General features: G+C 39.4%; 1 protein-coding gene across 1 annotated transcript in view; it reads left to right on the forward strand.

Moving 5' to 3' along the window:
* LOC126184911 (protein C12orf4 homolog) overlaps positions 1-17058 on the forward strand; it is a 141096-nt gene that overhangs the window by 342 nt on the left and 123696 nt on the right. Inside the window, exons 2-3 of the mRNA XM_049927573.1 lie at positions 8330-8475; positions 8571-8752. Coding sequence (XP_049783530.1) covers positions 8330-8475; positions 8571-8752 — 328 coding nt within the window. The remainder of the gene's footprint in view (positions 1-8329; positions 8476-8570; positions 8753-17058) is intronic.

The raw sequence follows: 17058 nt of genomic DNA on the forward strand, positions 1-17058 counted from the left end.
ATTTGTAACACTGACATAGCAGTTGGTTTAGCAGCTGCTTATATCCCTCCAGGACTGTTTCACAAAACTGTTACATGAACTTAAATGCTGTTGTAATATTGTTATTTGTCGTATAGTCATCCAGGATCGAATCACCAAATGAGCCTCAGTATTGTCATTTATTACCAGTGCTACAACATTTACCAGTTAGGACTGAGTGCATTGTGTCAGGTTTACTTTAATCTACAATAATAACAATAGAATGAAATGAACATTATAACATTTAGGGTGCAATATCAGTAAGTCTGGTTGTCACTGCTCTATCCTTAGAAGAGAATTCACCCACAGAGTGTAATGCGTGTTGTTTAGACACCCAACATATTCGCGTTGAACAAATCCACTGGTAAGGGCTGAACGCACTTTGGTAGTGCACTAAACATTTTTATGGCCACCATTGGAGAACTAACTTGTGCGATGGTCAGTCCACATCTTGGCCTGTCCAGACTCCGTATGCTGGATGTTGTAATGGTGAATTTGAGGCAACTTGCTGGACGTTTTGTGATTTAGCTTCGTGTTAGTGAGGCTGTGGAACACATTAGTTGTAAACAATAATAGCTATTAATTTAGCAAAGGTGGTTTTGTAACGAACCATTATTTTTTTCTTTTTTGTGCTAGATGTAATGCTTTCTTCGAGAGCAGTAGCACCTTCTGCATTCTGCAGGGAATGGTGCCATAGCAACAGTGCACTGCTGAAGTGGCTGTGAAATAAGGTGTAGACTGTTAATAGTACTTCTTGTTATAATGCTTTATCTCACGGAAGGTAGAGGAGTTTTGAAAGTTTGATGCACACATGTATAGTGTGTACTTCCCAAATTAATTTACTGTTGATGATGAATCCTGGAAGTATAACGGCTCCAGTGTTACCCACAGTCAATAAGGCTGCATGTTACCCTCTATGTATTGTTTTCATATATTTCTATCTCATTTGTATGACCCATTCCTTCACTTCACTGAACAGAATATCTGCTTGTTCTGCAGCTTGCACGTTGTTCATCTCTTTAACAAACAATGTTGTCTGAATACTGTGTAAAATATGGAATAGAAAACAAGAGTTTGTAGTAAGGATCCTTGTGGCCAGTGGTGGTGTAACTTATCTTCACATGAGATTGCTCCTTTTATTGATGCAACTTGATGTCTGTTAGATGTGATTCAAGAGTTGCCAGGGGAGCTCCTCCAATTCCATAAGATTTTAATTTAGGAAGCAGAGCTTTGAGGGATACAGTTAAGTGCCTTACTGAGACAAGTGTATCAGTGCTATAGACTATCTTTCTTAAAAAGCATGATTTACCTTTTTAATTGTGTCCCGGGCAACTGGACACAGTTTCTTCCTGTGTTTGTCGACTAGGTCTTGCCTCATCAAGAGAGTGCTGCACATTATGAAAGTGGTCACTGTCTTCAAATTAAGTTAAAATATAGTTTTTCATTGTAGATTCCATCACCTCAGCCAGCACTGGATTTATGGAGACAGGCCTGTAGCGTGGGCTTTCGCTTCCCCCTACTTCCCACCCCCTCTCCCCTTGTTTTGTAAACTGGTACTGGGGATGCTAGGAAGTGTGGGAATCACCTTTAGGTAGGCAATTATTATTTCAGTTATCCTTTTTGGAACAGTGGTGGGCATGGCAAAAGTGTTTTGGCTCACTGATGATTTGTGCATTTTTTACAATGCAGTTTGCATATATTCTCTTTCCATTTTGTATAGTGCACGGGTTTCTAGTTTTCAAAGAAATTTATGAATTTGTCACTAGTTCATGTAGTTCTCCTACTTTCCTTTACACTATCTGTAAAATACTGATTAAATTCATGCAAACTACAGGTATTTGAGCAAGAGATGAGTTTCTTCCTGTGTTCGTTGACTTGGTCTGATACTGTCTTGCAAGGATACTATGTTGTTCTGCTTCAATTCTGTAGATCCTTTAGGCAGATAATTGCAGTGAAGTTTATTTGTATAGTCAGTATTGGATTAACTGAAGTGTTCTATGTTGCCAACACTCAACTAAACTGTCACCTACCAACCTAACCTAACCTAGAGTTCAGGCTACGCTAGATATTAGAGTGCCATACAACCTGCAACCCAAAAGCTAATATATATGCAAAATGAATACTCTCAATGTTCTGTTCTCTTTCTGTATTGTGCACATTTGACTTAGTATGCCACATCATCCTTATGTTCTGGGACAAAGCTGGGCATTCAGTATTTGTAGGTTCAGTTGACCCTCCCCTCCCCCCCCCCTTCTCAAATATCTGTGGTCATTCAGTATATGAAAAATACATGTTTGCCAGGCTAAATGGGGTCGACTGAAGTGTCCGATCCCACCCGTTGGCTTTGACCCGTGATATAAGGCTGTTGTGGTGTGTTACGTCACGACGGCGCGGAATTTAGTTTGTGAGAGTGGTGCGTTTGTAGGTGTCGTTTCGATGCGATCGGTGGTGCTCTCTGGTGGTGTGTTAGGTGATGTTTTTGGTTTAGTTTGCGAGTGTGGCGTCGTGTGTGAATTTTGGGACATTTCTTTTTTTATTTCTTTGGTAGGTATGGATATGACTGACAGGGTCAACAGTTTTCGGTTGTCGGCTATGATGGGGGACAGTGCGTTGTCTCTAATAAAATTTCTTCAACTATTCGGATTTTTTTATGAAGTCGTGAAGTGTTCAGTATGTCGTGAAGAAATGAGGCTTACTTGAAGTTCCGGTGTCTCGGACCAGGGACAGCTGTATGTGGAAATGTCGTAAGGATAACAGGTCAAGGGAAGTGTTCGATCCCAATGTGTGGCTGTTGGTATTGGTATATGTAGATGTTTTTGAGCTATATAGGTCAAGGGAAGATGGGTAGATCACATAACTAATGAGGAGGTATTGAACAGAATTGGGGAGAAGAGGAGTTTGTGGCACAACTTGACAAGAAGAAGGGACCGGTTGGTAGGACATATTCTGAAGCATCAAGGGATCACAAATTTAGCATTGGAGGGCAGCGTGGAGGTTAAAAATTGTAGAGGGAGACCAAGAGATGAATACACTAAGCAGATTCAGAAGAATGTAGGTTGCAGTAAGTACTGGGAGATGAAGAAACTTGCACAGGATAGAATAGCGAGGAGAGCTGCATCAAAACAGTCTCAGGACTGAAGACCACAACAACAACAACAACAGGTCAAAGGAAGTGTTAGGTCCTAATTTATGGGATCGGGAGCTGTGGTTGAGCTATATAGGTCAAGGGAAGTGTCCGATTCCAGATGATATTATGTTTAGGGGAGTTTTGTGATGTCGGTTTTTTTTCGTCGTTTTGCGTGGTTTTGTATGGGGGTGGGTGTCTAAATTTGTTTATATTTAGTTTGTCCCCACTCAAGAACCGCCTTTTTCCCACGCTTGCCTCGTTAGTGTCATTAGGCTTTTTGTGGAACGTGTATGTCTTTGTTTTTCGATGTATTTTCGTCCTCATAATGTGTACATAACGACTTTATATGCGCCATATTGGAATCGTGGTTTATGGTCGTTTCCGCCATATTTGTGACATCATGGGTCAAAGCAGACGGGCGGAATCGGACGCTTCCGTATTTCCGCTAAATGTGTACCATAACTGTTGCTTGACAATTGTTTGCACCTCATTTGATTTATGAATAGGATTTTTCTTATGTTTCATTTACATCATTTCAGTGGCGACAACTCACCAACTTTTTCTTTAGAACTCTGGGACATTCAGATAAAGGCATCACTTTTTTGCCATATCTTCAAATTTTTTTATTCAGTAGAAAATAGTGCAATTTTCAAAGCATCTAATCTTTCGTTTATGATTATCCAACTACTGAACATGCAAGTTATATGCTGGGACATTAGAATAATAATTTTTCCCTCTGGGTATACTTATTTAGAAAATTAATTTTGTTCACTTGCAACCTACTGAGCTCCTGATTATGACTTGTGAACTTAAGATACCTTAAAAAGTGTCGATGGAAGTGTCCAATTCCACCTGTCTGCTGTGACCTGTGACATAATGGTGGTGGTGTGAGTGATGTCACTAGAGTGCAGGGTTTTTGAGTTGGTTATGTTTGTAGATGTTGTGCTGTATTTGACAGTGCTGTCTGGTGGTGGATGTGAACATGCAGAGTTTAACGTGTGGTGTTGGGTTCATTTGAGTTTTGGTTGTCATCGTGCTAATGTGGTTTTGTGTTTAGGTAGTGGTGTAGTAACATGGGTTGTGGAAGTGTTTTTAAAGAGTTAAGGGTTTTTGTTAGGTCTGATTAGTTAGATGTTTGTTGGTGGAAAGAAGTCTAATATTTTTATTTTATTTTATTGCTTATTTGTTAGATATGGATATGACACTGAAGTTCACAAGTGTATCATTATGTTCTGAGATGGGTGATGATATGACCGCTTGTTCTGTTAGTGTCATTTTATTTTTTTAGTGAGACATTATTGTTGGTAAGTAATTTTTGTTTTGGTTTTCTTCTATAGTAATAGTGATGATTTTGTGTGTTGTATATTTTATGGTAGGTTGATTATGTTTTAACTGATATAGTGAATTCAGGATATTTGGGTTTTTGAGCTGTTGGGATTTTTGGTTCCACTTTTTGGAGTTGTATGTGTTGACTTTTTTGTATTGATAGCTGTGGTTGAGCTATATAGGTCAAGGGAAATGTCTGATTCCTGTGGTTTTGTTGGTGTAGTGGAATGTTGCAGTTTAAATTTTTTTATATTATTTGTTTTAGAATGATGCAGTGATTTCATTGTTATTATTATTATATATTTCTCTTGTTTTCACTGTAAACCCCCAATTTTCCGTGATTGTACCATTAGTTTCACTTTATTTTTGGAGTGAGACAGTATTGTGTCAGTTTTGTTTGCGTTTGTTGGCATGTGTAGTGACATCATTGTCACCATATTGTCTACTTTGCAACTAGATGTTTCCACCGTATTGATGTCATCATGTGTCTGACGAAGCGACCGTTTGTTGCGCACAAACACACACAAAATTCAAGCTTTCGCAACCAACGGTTGCCTCATCAGGAAAGAGGGAAGGAGAGGGAAAGACGAAAGGATTTGGGTTTTAAGGGAGAGGGTAAGGAGTCATTCCAATCCCGGGAGCGGAAAGACTTACCTTAGGGGGAAAAAAGGACAGGTATACACACGCACACATATCCATCGGCATGTGTGTGTATATATATATATATATATATATATATATATATATAAAGAAACATTCCACATGGAAAAAATATATTAAAAACAAAGATTCCATGACTTACGAAACGGGAAAGTGCTGGTAGATAGGCACAATAAAACACACACACACACACACACACACACACACACACACACACACATATTCAAGCTTTTGCAACCCCCGGTTAAAGGCCTTTAAATATGTCTGCTTGTGTCTGTATATGTGTGGATGGATATGTGTGTGTGTGTGTGTGTGTGTGTGTGTGTGTGTGTGTGTGTGTGTGTGTGTGTGTGTGCGAGTGTGTGTGCGAGGGTATACCTGTCCTTTTTTCCCCCTAAGGTAAGTCTTTCTGCTCCCGGGATTGGAATGACTCCTTACCCTCTCCCTTAAAACCCACATCCTTTCATCTTTCCCTCTCCTCCTCTCTTTCCTGACGTAGCAACCGGGGGTTGCGAAAGCTCGAAATTTTGTGTTTTTTTTATTGTGCCTATCTACCAGCACTTTCCCGTTTGGTAAGTCATGGAATCTCGAAGGAAAAATATACCTAAAAACAAAGATGATGTGACTTACCAAATGAAAGTGCTGGCAGGTTGACAGACACACAAACGAACACAAACATACACACAAAATTCAAGCTTTCGCAACAAACTGTTGCCTCATCAGGAAAGAGGGAAGGAGAGGGAAAGACAAAAGGATGTGGGTTTTAAGGGAGAGGGTAAGGTGTCATTCCAGTCCCAGGAGCGGAAAGACTTACCTTAGGGGGAAAAAAGGACGGGTATACACTCGCGCACACACACACATATCCATCCACACATATACAGACACAAGCAGACATATTTAAAGACCTTTTAATGTTCAACACTTAGAAAGGTTTCTAGCAATTGATGACTAGTGCCTTTTAAGATTACTCTGTCAGCTCTAATCTCAAACTGTTTTGCACCTACTGTGACATATGTAACTTCTATCACTGTTGCTATCCTTGAGTAAAGTAAATATAAAATATTTTCTCTGAATAACTGCACAGTTCCTCAAACATGTAGATCTTCTTACAGCCATTTTCTTTGTAAGTTGTCAGCCAGCCAGCTCAGCAATATGTTGCGTAATTATTTTGGTGCAACTGTTTTAGTGGCAGCAATAGTTGTCGTAGTAGTAGTAGTAGTAGTAGTAGTAGTAATTTTGGCAAACTTTGTCTGGATATTGTACATTGTTGTTATTCCAGATATTTGTGATTTCAGCCATCCTTTACTATTTGCTTATGACTATGAAAAGTTAAATCATTTTTCTTATCAATATCTGAATTAGAAATTGGGCTGTATATTACTGATTGATTGTTTACTTCTCCATTATTGTTGAAACCCTGTTCACTTTGTATGTTCAATTATCATTTCTGATCCTCTACTCAAAACGATCATTTTTTTGTGGTTTTTTCCCATAAATGTCACATTATTAAATGAAAAGTAGTGTATTACAAATGGTTCCATGATTTCTGTTTAAATGGAAGACGTGGTTGCTACTCAAGTGATGTACACTTTGACAATACAAAATGTTATGCATGTGGTATTACTGTGTGAGCAGTAGAGTAGAACTTCTGATTTGTGAGTATTTGTGAGTGTCATCTTTGCAATCATTTGCTGGTTATAGGTCTACTCTGTGATGTCATAATTTGAAGGTGCTAAAATTTTGTTTTTGTTTTTTGCAAAGTACTGAACTGGTCATAGTGTTTTGAGTGTTTAAACAATGGAAATTCCAGACTGGAAAATCAGAAATATACCACATAGAGGTGGTGATGAGTTGCAGAGGGGCACGATGAAAAAGAATGCTAGAAATATTTCAGCTTTTGGAGAAAGTACTCCCTGAAGTAGAAAACACACACAACCTCCGTCTCTGGAAACTAACACTTTAGTGCCTGTTGTTGTTGTGAATGTGTTTGTGTTTTTTTTTTTTTCTGCAGGTGGACTTTGTCTGAAAGCTGAAATATTTCTTTTATTTTTCTCATCATGGTTGTTTGCGACTCAGCCTGTCTTCTACATGAGGAGTAGCAATCTATGCTTTCCATATTCAAACAATGGAAACTCCAGGTAGGAATATCAACATATGTAGTAAAAGGCAGATTATTTCTTACTGTAAAGGAGACAAGTCAGGTTGCAGACAGGCACAATTAAGACACATTTAGTTTTCGGGTACAGCCTTCATCAGTAACACACACACACACACACACACACACACACGCACACGCGCGCGCGACCGCCAACTCCAGCATCTTGGGCTGGAACGCAACTATCATGTGGGATGCAAGCAGCAGTCTCGTGATGGTGGGGAAGGGGAAGGGATAGTAGTGTAAGAGTGGGGAGTGAAAGACCAACACTATCTGATGGAGTGTGTAGGGACTAGACTGCCGACAGGCATAGCGTCAGGAAGTTGTGGAGCAGGGTAGTGAGGAAAAAAGGAGAGGAGTGGGGAAAGATGGACAGATGCATTGGCAGAGGGCTGCAAATAAATAGGGTGGGAGATGAGAATGGGGAGGAGGTGGTAGGACAGAGGGGGATGGAAACTATTGGGTGGAGAGTGTGGGGACAGTACGTTACCATTACAGGAGCGGAGAGTGTGTTTAAAGATAATTCCCATCTGCGCAGTTCAGAAAAACTTGTGGTGGAGGGAAGACTCCAGATGGCTCAGGTAGTGAAGTAGCCATTGAAATAATGTATGTTATGTTCAACTGCATGTGCTGCCACTTGGAGATGCTGGAGTTGGTAGTCATGTACATGAGGTGGGCGTGTGTGTGTGTGTGTGTGTGTGTGTGTGTTTTACTGATGGAGGTTGTGGCCAAAGCCTTTTTGTAAGTGACTTTTAATTGTGCCTGTCTGCAACTTGATGTGTCTTCTTTACGGTAAGTAGCAATCTCATTTCCCTACATTGTTGATATCCTTTCCATATTGTTGTTTGTACCATAGATACCTAAAGTGCTGGTTCAGACAGTGATGATGATACATATTAGGATGCTGCACCTCATTTTCTAACTTAATTAGGTAATATCTGTATGATATTCAGTAAGTAAATTTGTGGTGCAGTTTGATATTGTAAAGGGCTAAATTTGTCGAATAATCTTTTTTTCTGAATATGATAATTGTAATGTTTCAGATCTGACTGCAGCCCTCAAAATGTTTCTGGAAGAGAAAACACAGATGTTTTTTGATAAAATGGGAGATAAAGTTGTTACAGTGGCGAAAGAAGGTGACACAGATGTTGAAGATGTAATTAAGACATGGGAGAAATCTTTCAAAACAGTTAGTATTTAATTTTTTCAAGTGACTTATAATTACAATACATCATCTGTAACATTTAGTACATAAAAATTCGCAGTCTCGTATATCACTTTTAGGAGACTGTGGAATATTCTGAGCCTGAAGGAGCAACAGATGAAGAACTGTTTTCTGCTGTCTATCACAAATTAGTTCATTCTCCAGCATTGGAGCCGATTTTGCAAGTAGAACATTCCTATGCACTTGCTGTTCATGAACTTACTCTTCAGAGGGAAGAACAAGTTGAAGGTCTAACAACAATGTATGTCTATCTTAATGTAAAACAAGATGTGGATTTAAATTTTTTACAATTATGAGATAACTTTTGAGAGTATACATAGGTCGTACAGAAAATAGAAACAATGTATGTATCAATTGTTTGTATATACTAGAAGTGTTGCTTTATCTGTCTGTTTAGTTTGGCAATAGGCGTAAAAGAATGATTAATTTTAGTCTGACTTGTGTATTTATTTGCAACATAGGTTAGTGATTTTAAAACTTCAATTTTCTGTGAATGATGTCCTGTGTGTCCGAAGTGGGTGATGGGTAATATCTCAGGAGTCATATGAGCTGGGGCTGTTTAAGTGTAAGCGTTTATTTTTGTTCATTGGGTATAAGGATGAAGTAATGAGATAGTGGACCTCACTGATGCTAACATTGTAATCAACTTTCTCCAGTATGTACAAGTATGTTATGTAGTAAAAAAAAAAATCTTTTGTGGTATTATGAATAACGGTTCATGAAGAAGTGATTTTTACTAGAAAAATCCAAAGTATTTTGTCTGACATATGAAGGCATTTACTTTTTTACTGCATTTTGGGCTTCTACAATCAGATCTATTACTTTCCATTGTCAGAAAAGTAAAGAAAGGCGAAAGGTTGGAAAAGAAATTGCATTGAAATGTAAAAGACAGAGCAGTTAATGTTCAAATTAACAAGTTCTAAGCTGTCTGTGGCGCAGTTAGCAGAACATGGAGCCATGAAATACAAAGATAGATGACAGTGATATTCTATCAAGTGAATGTGGCTGCTGGCTTATCCTGTGGGAATGAGAACTGGCTTGACACAAAAAGCAAACAACTGTAATGAGGTTCTTGAGGAGGAGGAAGGAGGAAGGACTGCTCAAGAAGACACAGGATTAGCAACAAAGATAATTTACGCAAACACAACTCGCACACGTGACCACTGTTGTCTCTGGACGCCAAGGGAGGTGGGAGGTGGCCAGAGACTGTGTGTGTGTGTGTGTGTGTGTGTGTGTGTGTGTGTGTGTGTGTGTGTGTGTAGGGACTAGACTGCCGACAGGCATAGTGTCAGGAAGTTGTGGAGCAGGGTAGTGAGGAAAAAAGGAGAGGAGTGGGGAAAGATGGACAGATGCGTGCGCACGGACCCCCCTCCCCGCTGCCCCCCCCCCTGAAAAAAAAAGAAAAAATCCCTCCTGACAAGGCAGGGTTTTGCACTGCTGATGCCTGAGCTGTGCAAACTTCTCATGTTTTCTGAGATGTAGATGCCTGTCCCAAGGACAGTAAAGCAATGATACACCAGAATCATAATTTGGAGCAGTGTGGCATTTGCTGTGGCAGGGCGTTGCCCATATAGTGAACCTCTGATGAGAAGGTAGCATCAGGGTGGACACTCTGCAATGAAACAGTTCAAGCTCTCATATAATATTGACCATACAAATATGGCAGTCTCTTCAGAAAGAAATGCAGATGCTTATCATCTCATGGCATTCCACTCTTTGGCCATGCAGTGGCCTGAGAGGTATCCAAGAGGTAATTAGGGTAGACAATTTACCCAGTTCTTGGTATGCTACAACACAGCCTCTGTTTTGCATAAAAAATATTGTGGATAAACAAGGAATAGTTTCTGCATTAGATAAATGAGAAACGGATCGCTGTTGATCCAAAATGGACGTATAAGGTGTGTTCAAAAGGTGTCAGTAATTTTTAATTTCTCGGGTTGTATTATCCGATTTGCATGATTTTTCATTGTTGTGTTGGTAAACATTTCGGAAATGTATCTGTACACTGGTAGCCTTATGTTTAGTCTGTCATCAGTTGTCAAGAAGGTTACGCATGGTTGCTTATGCATGGTAATGATTAATTTTTTTGAAATGGACCAGAGAATTTGCATTACATTTTGCTATAACAATGGAATAAAATGTAATAAAGTTTTAGAAATGTTAAATATTGGTTATGGTGAGTCTGCTATTAGTAAAACAAAGGTTTATTAGTGGTATAAGCATTTCCAAGATGGCCATGGAGAAGTTGAAGACAACGAATGTTCTGCATGCCCCAGCACATCAACAGCTGATGAAAATGTGGAAAAAAGAAAGATATGATTATGAATGATCACTGAACAACAATCAGAGAAGTTGTTGTTGATGTTGGCATATCATTTGATGCAGACCATGAAATCTACTTGGATGTTTTGGCGAGACAGCAAAATTTGTACCAAAGGTGTTGAATTTGAGCAAAAATGGTGGTGAATTAAAGCTGCATCAACTGATGGCTATCTACTCCATTATCCTTCACAGCATTACAAGAGACAATTTTCGAAATCCACCTCACTAATGTTTAAAATAGTAACACTTACTGTGGAAATCAGGCTTATACTGAGAAGGCATGTGAAGGTGTCCAAATTGCCATGTAGTGCCTCTAAACATTGCATTAAAAGTTGTGGCAGACTATGTGCACCTGCTCATTACAGTAATGATATGTAATATCTACCTCCACCCATTCAGACACATATATCATCACAAGCTGGTGAACCTAATGGGACAACTGCCTCCACCCTCCTTCCTACTGGGGGACCTAAATCGCCACAGTCAGTAAGGGCCAAATGCTAGGGCAATTAATTAATTTCTTGAGCTGAAAGTCTGCATACTTTTCAGTGGAGCTCCAATGAACTTTAGTATGACCCTCAGAATGTACTCTGCCATAGATATTACTGTCTGCAGCCTGCACATCTCCTCTTTGATCTGGTAGAACATCCATGGTGACCTCTGTGACAGCAACCACTTCCCTGACACACACTCTTTTCAAAACTATCGATCAGTTGAATACATACCATTCATGCAAAAAAAGACAACCGACAGGTTTTCACCTCGGAAGCAACTTTTGAACCCAGTGAACAGAAGGGAACGTAAAAAGTCATACAAGATGTGATGCTGTTGACAGGATAATAATGCTGTGGAAGCATTTTTTCCTCCCCAGAACCTCTCCCCCCTCCCCACCTTGCAGGAATTCTGTGCCATGGTGGTCTAAAGAAATAACTGCAGCTATCAGAGAACATAGCTTGCTTACAGCATTTTCAAAAATCATCAGAAAGTACTCTAGAGTGGTTAGCCATCTCAACAGTAGTGGGATACTTAGTAAATCATAGTTCGGATTTCAAAAATGCTGTACCACTGAGACATCAATATACAATTTCACTGTCCACATAAATCTTTAGACAGTAAAACGTCACCAATAGGAATTATTTTCTGTTACTTATCCAAAGCATTTGATTGTGTGAACCATGACATTATGCTACAGAAATTACAAGTCTATGGTATAAATGGAACAGCATAGGAGTGGTTTAAGTCATATCTACAAAACAGGAAGCAAAAAGTTTCTCTGTATGGTTTCAGTTATTTAAGGAAATTTCGCACTTCGTCTAACTGGGGTGAAATTACATTAGGTATTCCACAGGGTTGGATCATGGGTCCCCTTCTGTTATTGATATATGTAAGTGTCTGTTATTGATATATGTAAGTGAGTGTGCTTCTTATCTGTAACGAGAAGCTAAACCGACTGTTTCCTGATGATACAAGCATCATTATTAATCCAGTAAAAGAAACTCCAATAGAAAATGATACAAATGATGTCTTTGGAAAAGTTATTGATTGGTTTTCTGTGAATGGGCTTGCTATGAGTGTTGAAAAAACACATTACATTCAGTTTTCTACTGTTAGGAGTACAATTCCTTCAATAAATATAACAGATCAACAGAAGTCAGTAGCCAGGGTAGAGCATACTAAGTTTTTGGGTGTAAATATAGATGAGAATCTTAATTGGAAAATTCGTATTTTGGATCTTCTAAAGTGACTAGGTTCAGGAAATTTTGCAATAAAAATAATTGCCAATTTAGAGGATATAGAAATTAGTAAGCTAACATACTTCGCATACTTCCACTCTCTGATGTCATACCGAATAATAGTTTGGGGTAACTCAACACTTATGCAAAAAGAATTCACTGCTGGAAAGAAACTGGTTAGATTGGTTGGTTGGTTTGGGGGGATTAAAGGGACCAGACTGCTATGGTCATCGGTCCCAAAACTGGTTAGAGTAATGTCACACATCTTGTAGGCATCTGTGTAAAAGATTAGCAATTCTCACAACAGTTTCACAGTACGTTTATTCAGTAATGAAATTTGTTCTCAATGACATGGACCAGTTTAAAAACAACAGTGACATTCATGATTATAATACCAGAAGAAAGAAAGACTTGCACTATCCTCTACTTAACCTGTCTTTGGTACAGAAAGGGGTAAAAAATGCTGCTTTAAAACTTTTCGATAAATTACCAGATAAATAAAATGTCTGACTGACAGCAGTGATAGTTTCAAAAATAAACAGAAATCATATCTTCTTGACAGCTCCTTCTATACCATAGATGAATTCATGAATAGGAATAAATAAATCTATAAGTATAATATTTGCATTTTGTGCCATTTAAGGGAATGGGGTAGGTAATAAAAAATTTTAAGCCTAAAAAGTAAAAAAAGAACCTTGATTCATGTGTGCATTCCCTATGCACTTGACACATTCCACATCATAATGGTCACCATGAGATTGATCAATGGAACAACTAACTAGAAAGGTGCTCCATCCTTCTATAGAAAATTTAGTTGCATTCAAGACATCTTGAGCATAGACACAGTTTTTAGAAAAGAAGAAGAAGTAGTAGTAGTGTATTGAGAACAGTAGATATCATGTGAAGGGCTGACACCCCATTTGTTCAAGTATTGGACTAAACTCTGCCACATTTATGGTCATCAGCCGTCCACAGCAGTTCCTGCCATCTCTATCGACAGTGAAATTGCTGAACTTTTCATGGGACACTAAGCCAAATGTGTTCACTTGCAGTAACTACCATCCTAATTTCTTGACCAATAAATGCCTGGCTTTCCATACATGCTGTCTAGAACCATACAATATTCCATTTAGTGAATGGGAGCTCAACAGTGCTTTAGCAGAGTTCCCTGGATACAATATAATTCACAACCACGTGGTCACAACTTTCTAACAAAAGCTAAAAACTGGGATTTGTAGTTGTATTTTGTAAGAAGGGAAATTTCAGTTGCACTGGTGAGAGGGAATTACTATTCGTATCCTGAAACCATGAAATGACCCACAAATTTTGACTAATCACTGATGAATCTCTGGAGCCAGTACGGAAGTAATGACGCACCAGTTGTCCAAATGTGTGAGTCATTTAATTTGAAAACGAAATCTTGTTTTGGTACGACATGAGCCCATTATCAAGTTTTATAAACAAGAACAACTCGAACCATTATTCAGTGTTATTTCACATACTAACACACATACAATGGATAGCTGTCTGTTTTACACACTGTTTGTAGAAACTGGTGTGTTGTACCACTTTCTTAATTTTAATTTACAGCACTCTGTACTTAGTTATGTATTTAATTGTCCTTCAGATCTTGTAGTCATTCTGCTCTTAACTTGTTTTTAAGTTACAAAAATCACATGTTTTGATAACAAGTAGATCATAATCTCTGTACTGATATTGTGATCCAGGTGTGCTATAGCTTCACAAAATATACCTTGCCTAGCTGGCTACACAATATGCATACAAGTAAACAAGGAAGCTTAAGAACAAAACGACCACAAGGTATGAAAATTACTGCTTCCAACAAAAAATATGTGGAGACATAAACAGTTCACTTTGGGTTAAAATTATTAGTTTCTGCAAACAGTTTGCATAATATAAAAAGATATCTATTACATGTATGTTAATATATAAAGTAATGCAAAATAATTCTTTCTTTATAGAACTTGATAATGGGCTCGTGTCTTGGACAACTAGTGTGTCATAATCTCCTTACTGATATTATAATACAGGGCTATTACAAATGATTGAAACGATTTCATAAATTCACTGTAGCTCCATTCATTGACATATGGTCACGACACACTACAGATACGTAGAAAAACTCATAAAGTTTTGTTCGGCTGAAGCCGCACTTCAGGTGTCTGCCGCCAGAGCGCTCGAGAGCGCAGTGAGACAAAATGGCGACAGGAGCCGAGAAAGCGTATGTCGTGCTTGAAATGCACTCACATCAGTCAGTCATAACAGTGCAACGACACTTCAGGATGAAGTTCAACAAAGATCCACCAACTGCTAACTCCATTCGGCGATGGTATGCGCAGTTTAAAGCTTCTGGATGCCTCTGTAAGGGGAAATCAACAGGTCGGCCTGCAGTGAGCGAAGAAACGGTTGAACGCGTGCAGGCAAGTTTCACGCGTAGCCCGCGGAAGTCAACGAATAAAGCAAGCAGGGAGCTAAACGTACCACAGCCGACGGTTTGGAAAATCTTACGGAAAAGGCTAAAGCAGAAGCCTTACCGTTTACAATTGCTACAAGCCCTGACACCCGATGACAAAGTCAAACGCTTTGAATTTTCGGTGCGGTTGCAACAGCTCATGGAAGAGGATGCGTTCAGTGCGAAACTTGTTTTCAGTGATGAAGCAACATTTTTTCTTAATGGTGAAGTGAACAGACACAATGTGCGAATCTGGGCGGTAGAGAATCCTCACGCATTCGTGCAGCAAATTCGCAATTCACCAAAAGTTAACGTGTTTTGTGCAATCTCACGGTTTAAAGTTTACGGCCCCTTTTTCTTCTGCGAAAAAAACGTTACAGGACACGTGTATCTGGACATGCTGAAAAATTGGCTCATGCCACAACTGGAGACCGACAGCGCCGACTTCATCTTTCAACAGGATGGTGCCCCACCGCACTTCCATCATGATGTTCGGCATTTCTTAAACAGGAGATTGGAAAACCGATGGATTGGTCGTGGTGGAGATCATGATCAGCAATTCATGTCATGGCCTCCACGCTCTCCCGACTTAACCCCATGCGATTTCTTTCTGTGGGGTTATGTGAAAGATTCAGTGTTTAAACCTCCTCTACCAAGAAACGTGCCAGAACTGCGAGCTAGCATCAACGATGCTTTCAAACTCATTGATGGGGACATGCTGCGCCGAGTGTGGGAGAACTTGATTATCGGCTTGATGTCTGCCAAATCACTAAAGGGGCACATATCGAACATTTGTGAATGCCTAAAAAAACTTTTTGAGTTTTTGTATGTGTGTGCAAAGCATTGTGAAAATATCTCAAATAATAAAGTTATTGTAGGGCTGTGAAATCGCTTCAATCATTTGTAATAACCCTGTACAGGTGCACTGTGACTTCACAACAAATAAACTCTAATGAGTTCTGCATAAGCCCTATAGACAACCTCATGGTGAAAGTGTGTCTCACCACTGAGGGTCAAATACCTGTAATTCTTAGCAAGCTATGTGGTCACACTTTGACAAATGCTTTTGCATCTGTGTTATTCAACTCTGTTTCACAACAACCACTTTAAACTATTTATGAATTGCCCTAGAACTGGCAAACCAATTGGTATATGACTGGAGGCTCTATGCAAAGGCCTCAGAGCCTGCTCTTAACTGTGTACAGAGCGTTCCTTCTCTACGTACTCCATCATTTGTACCCAGTCCAGTGATGCAGATGGAGTTGTTCTGTGGCACTAAGGAAAATGCAGGCCCTGTCATTCTGAAATGCCTATCACTCTCAGTTCTCCACGACTACCTTAATTTTGGATCCATCTACATATACTGATCCAGAGTCAGTGTTTTTCTATACAGGGGAGGGGGGGGGGGGGAGAGAGGCAATAGCCTGTTAGTCCATGTTCTGTACTGAGAGCATGCAGCATATATACTATATAGTTGGTAGCCATATCTCAATGCCTGTAATACCTCACAACAAAAACCCTTGTGGTTTATAGCAGCTCTGTCATCTACGTACAAGGAATTAACCAGTGTTACCATTGAAATGTTTTAGTCTCTAACACCCAAGACTTCTTAGTTGACACTGAAAACACCATATGTAGCAAGGTGCCATGGTGATTAGTACATTCCCTATGCTTTCATAATTCAAGCTCCATCGCTAATGACATTCCTGTCAACAGGGTATTAAACTCTAATCTTCCTTCCTTCTTCCTGGAACCACCATAACATTCATCTGGACACCATACCACTTGGGTATACCAGAAAATGAACTTGCTGGCAGATTAGCCAAAGAAGCAACCACAGGAGAAGAACTTTAATGTGGATTGCTGAGCATGGACCTGAGGCACCAAATTTTGGAAACCTGTGATATGGAATGGCAGGATGTCACAACCCCCAACATACTGAGAGTGATCAAGGTGATCGCTAAGGCACAGCTTACTTCTGACCAGGCCTCCCAGAAATGTAATGCTCTGCTGACTACA

This window comes from Schistocerca cancellata, chromosome 4 (genome assembly GCF_023864275.1).
Source record: "Schistocerca cancellata isolate TAMUIC-IGC-003103 chromosome 4, iqSchCanc2.1, whole genome shotgun sequence".
Lineage (NCBI taxonomy): Eukaryota > Metazoa > Arthropoda > Insecta > Orthoptera > Acrididae > Schistocerca > Schistocerca cancellata.